The 12547-nt window shown below is 41.6% G+C and overlaps 1 protein-coding gene across 1 annotated transcript in view; it reads right to left on the bottom strand.

The window, feature by feature from the left end:
* LOC124171236 (sialin-like) overlaps positions 1-8806 on the bottom strand; it is a 229792-nt gene extending 220986 nt beyond the window's left edge. Inside the window, exon 1 of the mRNA XM_046550379.1 lies at positions 8356-8806. Within this exon, the coding sequence (XP_046406335.1) occupies positions 8356-8806 (451 nt within the window). The remainder of the gene's footprint in view (positions 1-8355) is intronic.
* Positions 8807-12547: the final 3741 nt, after the last annotated feature.

The following is a 12547-nucleotide window of genomic DNA, read 5'->3' as shown; positions in this document are numbered from 1 at the left end:
GTTCTCAATGTCATTGTGCTAAATGCCACCAGAGGACAAGGATTATGTGCACAAAATGTAAATTTGCCCTTCATATTCATTGCTGGTGTGAGTTCCATGGGAGAAAATAAATACTGAAAACAATCACTTTTCCAGTTTTTAGGTTCAATAAGTGTCTCCAGACTTTCCATCCATGCATTTTATGAGTGTTAGAAAAAAATTATTGAAAAGCATTTCAACATGAATAAGTTTTTGTTTTAAGAATGCATAATGAAAATAGATATATATCTTGAAAAACCCTTCTTATAAAACCCTTCTTCATTCAAAAGTAGAAAGCCTATGACACCTGAGGGTGACATCCCTCCTGTCTCAAAACCAAAGTAAAAATTTACAAAGAAAACAAATTTAGCAACCTAATAGATGTTTTTAACTCAAAGAGACCAAATTATTATTAATGTACTAAAACCACTGAGTATGGGAACTGACGGGTCTAGTCATTCATCTAGCTTTTGAACCCCAATTACCATTCAGGAAAACATCGGCCAATAATTATTTAGAGCTCTTGTATTCTAAAACAGCAAGCGAACTACAGGAAAAACTGGAAAAAGTAAATTTCTGTTCAATTACAGGAGATGGGTGGACTTCGGCTACAAATGATAGCTATTTGGCTATAACAGCCCATTTCATTTCCAATGGCAATTACAATCGGCCCTCCTGGATTGCATCTATTTAAGGATAGGCATACAGGCGCTAATAGTACCGATGAGATTCATCGCATAATTAAAATATGGGACCTGCGGAGTAATGTGGTGGCACTTACATCTGACAGTGCAGCAAACATGTTGGCCGCAGCCAAAATTCTTTGGGCACATCCCATGTTTTGCTCACACCCCTAAACTGTGTAAAATGCATTGGTTGGTTGAGGCCAAGGACCTCCGAAATAGGGAAAAGAAAGTGGTGGATTTTTTTAAGAGGAGCCCTACTGCCCATCACCAACTTGTAGCCATGCAGTCCCCCGAGAGAGCTATCCCACTTTGAAGCAGGAGGTGCCTACTATGTGGAATTCAACTTACATCATATTTCAATCCATCATAAGACATAAAGAGCCTCTTTCATCCACTCTACTGAAAAAAGGCAACAATAAGGCAAAAATATTTTGAAATTATTGAAAACATCATATTTTAATGCCGTTTCATGAGGTAACTGTAGAAGTAATCTCTGAAAAACACATGACAGCCTCAAAATTAATACTCCTCACTCAAGGCATGAAAAGATACTTAGAGACCCTGAATTTCGATGATCAGGAAGAGGAGGTATCAAGCTTTTGGTAAAAATTAAAAGCGAGATGGATTGGAGGTTCTGGCATGTCGAGGACATATCTCTGCTAGCCGAGGTATCGATGGTAGACTCTCGTTTTAAAAATATGGACTTCGATAGTAATAAAGCTATTGAAAAAGATAAAAAAAATTATTAGAAAAGCAGCTGTTTCTCTTATCAATGAAGACCCAGGGCCTAGCCAGGAAATTAGAATGGAGTTGGAAACATCTGGGTTTGTGTGGAAGAACTTAGATTCCCTTCTGAACCACAAAATCAGTGACAGGTCCCCCAACTGCTGCTGCTATAACTGAAGTGGATAAACATTTGAAGGAACCGCATCTCCTACGACATGAAGATCCACTACAACGGTGGTATAAAAATCAAGGAGCTTTCCCGAGTCTTGTCCTGGTGATGTAGAAAAGGCTCTGCATAGTTGGTTCCTCTGTTCCAGGTGAAAGAGTTTTCTCCAAGACAGGTAACATTTTGTCTGAAAGGAGGAGTCTCAAACCTAAAAAAATGTCCAAAATTTTATTCTTAAATTGTAACATCAAATAATTTAGTCTCAACAAATTGAAGGGTGGTGCTCCATTTTGTGAAAACTAGGCTTTTGAAGAGGTTTTTCAATGATATTTCTTCTGGTTATTACAATATGATAAGAATAATTTTGAAATTATGAAGTGTGTTCACATGTAGAAACATAAGACCGTTGAGTGTTTCAAGTGCATTTTTCAAGTGTATTCAGGTCAATGACACTGAGATATTACATTTTTGAAGATATGAACAGTGCTCCAATTAGGGAACACAAGATGTTTGAAGAAGTATTGAAATGGTATTTCTCAGGCTACTGTTTTTGAAGTTATGAGCGGTGTTCTAATCTATAAACAAAGACTGTTAGTAAGGCTTTTAAATGGTATTTAGTCTGCTGTCATTGAAATATTACTATTATATTTTGAACTAAGGAGCGGTGCTTCAATTTGTGAACACTAGACCTTTGACAAAGTGTTTCAAGGGTATTTTGCAAGAGTATTCTGGTCATTTAAATGAAATATTATATTTTTCAAGATACGGACAGTGCTCCAATTAGAAAATACAAGATCTTTGAAGAAATATTCAACCGCCGAATAGTAGCCGAGAGAATAGAGTACTGGAACCGATGACGACCAAATTCCTCTTTCTGGAGATGATATTTCTATCACGGCTCCAGACGACGATGGCAAGGTTACTGACGAAGACTCCGGGGATGAAGAATGCAATAACTCTGCCCGTTTCAATCGGCGCCAACTTCAAGCCTCAGTCTCGTTGGCCACTGGTTTCACCGTGTTTTAAAACGTTAAACCTTTTAAAATGCCCTTTTCTGAGATTTAAAAATGCGTTCCTTATGGCCTTATTCTCACATCTTGTAGCGATCTGGCCGACATGCTGGCGTTGAAAAGAAAGGCATCCGACTGGGGATGAATGGCCGGACGGAAAACGATTCATATCCCACAAAGACCTTGTCAGGGAGATTATCACGAGAGACAGAAAGGATGATAGGCGTGCTGTAAATCTTTACTTTTTGTCTTCAGTGGGCGACAGTCAAGTGCGCCCGGAGACGCCATTTCTCTCTTTATTTCGTCTTCAGGTACGTAGAGCAGGTCGTAGTGGGTGATGACGCTGAGACAGGTTCTAAGGGTGCGGTGCACTTGGAACTTGACCGGGATGTCGCTGAATTTTTCCATTTGCAGTAGTTTTTCGCTTTGAGGATCGCTGGATGTTTTAATTAAAAGCATACCATCTCTTTATTTTTTGCTGATTCTACGGCACAGGTCACTGCTGCTGACAGAACTCGACTTATAAGGAAAGGAGAAACCTTAGCCAGGGTCTCATCATAATTTGCACATTTCAGTACTAGAAACCTCCGACAACCGGAAGACTATCTCCCCCGCCCGTTTCCAGACGGGATCTTTTAGGTGGAGTAAGAAAATTGTTACCCAAAAATAATCAGAAATTCATCCGCTGGGCCCCCCACCCACCACGGAATTTGTTGCAAAAAGTTTCACCCTCGTGCCAGTACAACAACGGGCACGAAGAAACCTCGCGCCAATTTTTCGAGAACTTTGGGCTGCTATTCTGGATGGAATAGCATTATGCTATTCGCCGATATTGCAACCGATGTTGCTATAATATAGCGTATTGCAACGCATATGCTATACGGTATTCAGAACGGTTGCAATTCGTGTTTTTACTACAACGGAAGACGTAATTCTCAAAATAGCATAGCCCCGTTGCAATTCACTATTCTGAACGGCGAATTGCAACCGGTAGGGTTGCAATAATATTACACGGTCTTCGAGGCCGAGCTATTCGGTATTGCAACCCAGAACACGTGCGCATTTCGATGTCGAATTGTTTTTCTGAGGTTAAAGTAACCTAATCAAGTATTGAAAAATGGAATAATAGCCAAAAATAAAATGATATCTGCTTTATTTTAATTAAATAACCGTAGCATAATTGATGAATATTTAACTAGTTAAGTGAATTGGGTAGAAATTAAAATTCGAGCTTAATATATGAAACACAAGCTTGCTTCATCGACAGTACGAAAACAATAACAATTAATGCAAAGAATTACTACGATTAGCCCAAATTTTCCGTGTTTTATTCATATTTACAATTCATAATTTTATTTCATTACTTGACGTGCGACTGAAACATCCTCAATGTAGGCTATCAGGTCGATTCTTGAAAATTTTCAAGCGTGTGTTCAAACACTAACTCGACAAATATAATAATAGTTATAGCTTTCAATGAAAACCATATATTACCATAATAATACCATATACTGTGATCAGCCGTTCATTTCCTCAATTGGACAGTATATGTATACAAATACATGCAACGAGTCAAAATTATTTTCCCCACTATTCGCTACCTTCTACAATTAAAACTTAAAATTTACTTAATTATAACACGGGCAGTCACTTAAATTACTTGCTTGAAAACAAAGGATTTCTCCGAACACCAATAAAGTTTCCGAACAAATATGATTCACCACAAACGTTTAATGGAATATCCATGTACATCATTAATGCAATGTATATCATGTTGAATTCAATACAAATTGTTTCCTCTATAGGCAAGCAAGTTATTCACACAATTAAGTTTCAGTATATCGGCACAGTTCAGGGTCTATCAAAAATTTTAGTGAGCATATTAAAATCAGCTGATACGAAAACAATAATAAGTGACACAACAGCACTTTCCACACGATTCACTATTGTTAGACTCACTTTTTCACAGCTGTTCCATCCATCCTCAAATTCACCATCACCTCCCTCTGCTTTTTCCAAATCTGCAGCTGAAATATCGATACTATTCCATCATAATACATGAAAGCACAGCTGTGACGTTGCCACCTACTTCATTTCCTAAACAGAGAATGAAATTAGGGAGTCATATAATATAAAGCTAGTATTAGAAACGAAAGCTTGTAGTTCATACAGTAGAGCTATATCGTCACGAGCAAAGCAATAAAAGTTGATACATATTTATTTTGACATTCAACGAACAAACAGACTTCGAAGCCTAACACAATTACGAAGAAAATCAAACATATTTAGCTTTCAATGATTATTTCGCATAGCATATATCTCACGATAAAGGACCGATCGGATATAGGTAAATGATTCAATATTTATACCCGATAAATCATCACTATAACAATAAAATTATGACCTAACCCACCTGCCTGAAGCCATTGTGATATTATCACAACTACAACAAACAGCTGATTTCCTAAATGGGATTTTCAAAGCGTATTATATATACATCCACGGTTTAATATAATTTTTAAATGCAAATAAAGCAATTATTTGTAATTGCAAGTCAATATTCCGTAAAATACAGAAAAATACATATAAAATATCTTCTCCCTCATTGGTTGCGAAAACTGTTCAGAAAGTTTTTCATACGGGAAGAGGCGGAGCTTCCAAATAGCTCGCGCAAGAAATAATATGATGCTATTCATAACAAAATTATTACTACACGTCATTCAGAATACGGGGTCGTTGCAATAATGACCTGCGGAATAGCATATACTATTTATTGCAACGCTTTTCCAGAATAGCAGCCTTGGAACGTAAGAAACAGCGAACAAGACAGTGAAGGGGGAAGGGTGAAATACAGATGGTAAGAGAGAATGGATGTGGAAGAAGTTGAGTGAAGTTTCATGTAGCGCAGCTTTCTTGGTTGACAAATGTCATGACGAATTCTCATGATGCCTCTAAATACCATAGGAAAGAATGGATGTGAAGACCCTGAGCAAAGACTATAATAAGATATCAGCGCAGCTTTACGTGTTGCCAAATAAATACCGTGAAGTAGATTCTAGCTGCTCTAAATGTCATAAGACATAGAGGTTGAGGACAACGTGGAGCAAAGCCTTTTACAGCGTAGGTATATTTGATGCTATATGATGCCTTGAAGGAGATTACTGCTGCCATTAAATACCAAAAGACATAATGGAAGAGGAGGAATTACAGGAAATCCTTTCGCTTTAAAATAATAATAAAATGACCTACTATTCGATATGTATTCATGTCTGATATTAGTTTCGGAAAAGAATCTGGTCTCTCTACTTAGAGGTACCTCCGATTTGAAATTTCCTTTCCGGAATTCGTTCTCTCCTCGTGAATTTCATATGAGCTTATTATGTTTGTCTAAAATTATCAATGTATGATATGCGTCTTCGAAAACAATTGCCGCGACGGGACGACTGCTACCTACTAGGGATAAGGTTCCGAAGGGAGAGCGAATCAAATGATCTTCGGGAGTTACTAAACTCAGATTTATTGTTCTTGATGTTCCGTCCTTACGCTTGCACGGGGGGGGGGGGATTTGAGGCTGGCTCGCACGGAGGTGGAATGCTTGGGTATAAAACTTACGTGGCGGCGAGTAGGGAGAGGCGATGCTGATGGTCTGGGTCTTGGTCGTACCCGGTTCGAGTCCCACACGAGTCGTCATTCGAGAATTACCGCAGCTCCCGCGTCAAGGTCCCGAAGAGTCCCCGGAGGAGAGTCGCAGAAGTCCTAGAACGACGAAGTCGTCCCGACCAAGCACTAACACACCGCACTCGCTGTACTGCCTAGAAAACTGTCCACCCCGGGAGAGAATTTCTGCCCTATATATCTAGTTCCTGGGGGTGCGGCCGGCAGGAAGGGGGTAGGAGCGGGAAAGGGTAGAGTTCCCTAGTGCGTGGTCCGAATTCTCAGAAATGCTCCTTGGACCCTCGCACCCTAGAGCGGGAAAAGTAGCGTCACGCCTCCTTTCCCGCCACGCAGAGTATCTTCCGATCACCACATCACCCCCTCGGCAAATTAATCTACGGTGTGAGGTGGAAAGGAGAGGGATAGGTTTCCTTGCGCTCCAGCCTCAAGTCAACATAAATATTTCAAATAAGAACTAATACGAAAAAAGCAATTCGGAAACAAAATTGACAAAAATAGACAAATAGAACATACAAAAAAGCATAGAAAGAAACCAAATGAAAAAATTCACAAAATTTTCAATTAAGGGAAAAAAACAATTTACAATGCAAATGTCAAGAATAGACTCTTAAACATAAAAAAATACCTTGAAAAAACACGAACATTTTTTTAAATCACTAAATGTTGCACTTAATGTGTCCAATGTAACTGTTTAGTCCTAAAATAAAATACAAAAAGCTCTACAACTTACGCTAAAAAAGAATAACTGCGTCCATCGTCACTATAAACTCCTAGAATAAAATATTTAAAGGAAACACTGCACTGCATTCAATTAAAGAAATCTCTAAAATCACTGCACAAAATATATCACTCGTATGTCCAAAGGAAAAAACTTTGAGGAAAAAAAACAAATAAGCATAACATATAGAACATAAAACCGAGTCTTCTGTCCTTTCACACACACAAATATAAATTGACGGATCGGAGCACTGGGGTGTGGGGAAAAATTGTCCTGGTGTCCTCGGGCGTCCGACGTGTCGAATCGGTGGATCCCTCTCTTCCAACTCGTACGACCGAACGTTCCCACCAATGGTGAGTCGGAGTGCAGGGCGTCTCCGAGGGTGCGGCATGGTGAAGGGAGTGACTTCTAAGGGCGGATTCCACGACCTGGCAAGGGTCGAAGATTATGGATCAGGTGGTAGGGGTAAAAGGTTACGGCGGTGGGCAATGAGGGTTCTACCGTGCTGAGTGCTTTGAATATCATAGGTGACTGGACTTCTCACCTTTATTACTTCATATGGCCCAATCCACCGAGAGGCGAGCTTTTTGCTCGCACCACCTTGAAGCTTCATATTTCTCAGTAGAACCATTTGTCCAACCATCAGCGGGGGAAGGGATATCCCTTTATTATTCCTCTCCCTGTCGCTCCCTTAGTTGTCTTCACTGAAGTCTGTGGCTTGCGAATGCGCTATCTGCAGCCTTCTTTTTATTACCAATTCGTAGGGGGGTTCCTCGGCGTAAGAAACGCTTGAGGGCTCTAATACGGCATCCCACGGCATTTTAAGTTCCCTTCCGCACAACAAATAGGCAGGGGAATACCCGGTAATCCTATTTTTGCTATTCCGGTATACAAAAAGAGCAAAATTTAAATGGTCATCCCAGTCTGTGTGGTCCTGCGAGACATAGTGGGAAATTACATTCGCGAACGTTTGATGCGCTCGTTCTAGGCGACCGTTGGCGGCGGGGTTGTAGGGGGAGGTAAATATCGACTTAATTTGCAAAAATTTACAAACATTTTTCATTAAGTCGGAGGTGAAATTCGCACCACGGTCCGTCAAGAGGTATTTCGGTACTCCGTGACGACAGATAACATTTTCAACAAAAGCTCGTGCGATTGTTTCTGCGGATTGGTTGGGAATGGCCACAGCTTCCGGATACCGGGTGAAGTGGTCCTGGCAGGTCAAGATGTACTGATTTCCGCGGGAAGATTTCGGAAGAGGCCCCACGATATCCAAAGCTAATTTTTCGAGGGGGTAGGAGGTTTCTTCTGTGGGCTGAGTCGGTATACTTTGGGTTCTTTCCTTTCTCTTCTTACACGTTAGACAGCCGTTATCATAGTTAGTCGTATCCACCGAGGATCCATCCCAAAAGAAGTGTCTGCGAACAAGTTCCAAAGTCTTGGTCATGCCTAAGTGTCCAGCTAATGGATTGTCATGACATCGCTCCATGATGTATCGACGCATAGCTTTTGGTGCACATAGGGAAAATTTAGGATCGGGTGTGCCGAGGATAACTTTATAAAGGAGTCCATCTTCATCGTAGAGAAAGGATGGGTCATGAATTCGGGCCAAGTCATGGAAGGATTTTAAGTGGGGGCAGTTTTGTTGCTCAGGCAGTATTTTTTCCTTATCCCACGTTGGCTCGTGAGTGACCATCTCCACCTCGATGGCGTTAATACCGGGAATTATTCTGGATAGCGCATCTACGTGGGGCAGTTGTTTGCCAGGTCGGTGTTGGATGTCGAACGTAAATTCAGTGATCTCCATGATCCAGCGCGCCAATCGCGGCTTCGGCTCTTTCTGCGTTAGCAGCCATTTTAGCGGCTTATGATCTGTATAGAGGATGAAGGTTCGTCCGAGCAAGTATACGCGAAATTTTTAATCATTTCCACCACTGCTAAGCACTCTAGTTCTGTTGCGGAATACGACTTCTCAGCTTTACGCAACTGCCGGCTGGCACAGGCCACAGGGTGCTCACCATCTTCAAAATTTTGCGCCAATATTCCTCCACACGCTTGAGTAGAGGCGTCCGTGTAAAGAAGAAATGGTTTCGAAAAATCAGGAAATTTAAGAACCGGTTGGGTGCAGAGAGCCAATCTTAATTTCTCGAACGCCTGTTGCTGTTCCTCTTCCCAAACAAATTCGTTGCCTTTTTTAATCAGCCGTGTGAGATGGCTTGAAACGTCCGCGAAATCCAGTATGAAACGTCCGACGAGACCGAGGAAGGATTGTATTGCCAGAACATTCGTAGGGATAGGGAAGTTTTTTATGGCCTCAACTTTCTCTTTGTCCGGCCGTATTCCATCGACCGACACCACATGGCCCAAAAATCCTACTTGCTCCTGGAAGAAGTTACATTTTTGCGGCTTAAGTCGAAGGTTTGCACTGCGTAATCGGCTAAAAACTTCTCGGAGCCCATTGATGTGGTCTTCGGGGGTAGAATCATAGCGTATGATGTCGTCCAGGTAGCAGGTGCAGCCATGGTTGATCATCCCACGAAGTACCTTCATCATTAAGCGCATGAACGTGGAGGGTGCATTCGTGAGTCCGAAGCTCATGCGGTTGCACTCGTAATGCCTGTCTGGTGTACTGAAGGCAGTGTATTGTTTACTTGCTTCATCCATCTCCGCCTGCCAATACCCACTGCAGAGGTCCATCGTTGAAAAATATTTTGCCCCTTCTAATTGATCAAACGTCTCCTCAATATTTGGCAGAGGGAAAACTTCCTTAACGGTGACATTGTTAAGCGCCCGGTAGTCTACGCAAGGACGGTACTGCGGAATACCATTATTTGATGATGACTTCTTTTTCACCAGAATGAGAGGCGCAGCCCAAGGACTCGTAGAAGGTGATATGACGCCTTGAGCTAGCATCTCAATAATTTCTTTCTCTAGAATAGGTCGAAGGCCATGAGGGACGCGATAAGGTTGTTTTTTAATCTGTCGTGGGCCACCAACGTCAATAACGTGCTTCACCTGATTTGTGCATCCGAGAGGAGTGGATCCGTGAGTGAATATATATGAATATTCGCTGATTAAATTTTTCAGGGAGTCTCTCGCGCCTTCTGGTACGCTATCGAAGTTAAATAATGATAACAAATCACCATTTTTCGCCTCTTCTGGCCACATTGGTGGTTCTTCCTTTCCCTCCTGAATGGATAAGAACATAATTTCCTCCTATTACGCATGGAATGTAGCTTTGGCCAGAAGTTTTTAAACAATGACCCGAGGCGCTCTTAATTGGTCGATTGTAGGGCAGAACCTGGAGAGTATGAAACGGAAAAATTTTCTCATTTATAATAGTAACTGCTGCTCCGGTGTCCACTAAAAAACGGTAAGGCTTTCCCAATATTTCAACTCTTACTGCCATACCCGATACCGGTGATACTGCTAAAATTACTTCGTCCCCGACCCCGCGGCCGGGGTTATCCCATTTCCCGGTTTCTCGGAGGTCTTCTTGATGGGGCAATCGAGCGGGCGATGGTCGATTTCTTTACAAATCCCACAACACTGAAGTGGACATTCCTTGGAGAAGTGCGAATTTTGCACGCAATTATAGCAGCGTTGGGGTTGCGAGCGACAGTACTTAGAAATATGACCTGCCTTTCCGCAAGAATAGCAGCTTCGGTTGGCATTTGGAGGGCGATCTTGAACGACAGGTTTGTGAGCAGGAGAGGGTCTCGGAGTAGGGTGTGGGCGATGGCCTTGTCTGTCAGGGATGTGGCTCACTTCAGGAAAGCTAGAGGAGGAAAGGGAAAGTGAGGGTGTTCTCTGTATTCTCCCAGCTGGGTGTGGAGGGAAGGCAGGGTCATAGGGAGAGCTGTCCAACATGTGCACATACTGAGCGTCTATTTTTTTGGCGGCGTAACTCTTTACATTCGCTTCCTCCTGCAGAGCATACTCTTCGGCCTCTAACATACTCTTTGGGTGTCTGACTTGTACTAAGCGACCTATTTCCTCTCGTAATCCCGACAAAAATTGCAAAAGAAGCCTGTTTCCTATCATCGCCATGGCCACTTCCGAGGACGGATCCACGAGTGTTTCAAGCAATTGCCTCGCAACTTTCCGAAGCCGTGTTGCGTAGTTTGCTACTGTTTCCAGAGGCTGCTGAGTGCAGCTGGAAAATAAGCGCTCGAGAGACAGATGAAATGCGGGCCGAAAATCTGTTGTAAGTACCTAAGAAAATCACTGAAGCTTTTGACTACGTGTGGATTAGCCGACACATATTCAGCAGGGGATCCTGCCAAGCGTAAGCGCGCGACACATAACGTTTGATGTTCGGTCCAAGCACTTAAATTACGAATTAAATCTAATTTTTAGAAAAAGGTTTCTATTGATACGTAATCATCCCCTCTGAATAACGGAATAAAATATACTTGTCCCCCAAGAGTGTGAGGGATGGCGGAGTTAGGTGTAGGGGATGGCGGATGAGGTAAATTCTCAGAATGATTTGGGGTTATAGTATTAACGGATGGACATCACCACACAATCCTGTCACTTGACTTTCAGGCATCTCCGATTTGAAATTGCCTTTCCGGAATAGCTTCTCTCCTCATGAATTTCACAGAAGAAACCGAGCTTAATATATTATTCCGGAATTATTAGTGTATTTCATGAATTTAGGAAAAAGAATGCTGTATTTTGTCTTAAAAGCATTTCCGTTTTGAAATTGCCTTTCCGGAATTACTACTCTCCTCATGATTTCATATGCTCTTATTATATCTGCCTAGAATTATCAATGTATGGCATTAGTTTTGGAAAACTATCTTGTGTCTTGACTTGTAGGCATCCCCGATTTGAAATTGCCTATTCGGAAATGCTCCTCATGAATTTCATAGAAGTAACCGAGCTCAATATATTATTCCGGAATTACTAGTGCATAACATGAGTATCGTGTCTCTTGACTTTCTGTAATCTTCGATTTGAAATTGGCTTTCCGGAATTCATTCAATCCACATTAATTTCTTATAGGTATTTGAGCATATTACATTTTGAAGAATTATGTATGTATTATATGATTTTTCAAATAAGAATCTTGTGTTTTGACTTACAGCTACCTAGGAGTTTAAATTGCTTTTTGGAATCCTTTTTCAACTTGAATGTTTGGAAGGCATTGTTTACGTACACTCCTGTCAGTCTCATTCCTGTCTTTCTGGAAAACCTGAGCAGTAAGGTGTCTCTCTTTTCTGATGGTGTGTGCTTCGTGGCGTGAGATTCATGCCGAATCGTGGAACTTCAGGGTACCCAATTAAGAATGATAGCTCTGTTTAATATAGTGGGCGCTTGCCTTTACTTCATCCACCATGAAAAAATCTCACTGAATAAAGTGAAAGGACCCTCGAGGATCTGCAGAAACCCTGGTCTTTGAACCATGCATTGGAAAGGTCTTGACGAGACGACGCACCTACTAGACGGCCTCTATATTCCTGTTCTTTCGTCACGTATCGCAGCACGCAAGCATAAATTCCATGAGTATCACCAGAAGCAGACAAGACACCAGATCTGCCAA

The sequence above is a fragment of the Ischnura elegans genome, chromosome X (assembly GCF_921293095.1).
Source record: "Ischnura elegans chromosome X, ioIscEleg1.1, whole genome shotgun sequence".
Taxonomy (NCBI): Eukaryota; Metazoa; Arthropoda; class Insecta; order Odonata; family Coenagrionidae; genus Ischnura; species Ischnura elegans.
Note: the sequence above shows the minus strand (reverse complement) of the source record. Positions and strands in the feature narration are given on the sequence as shown.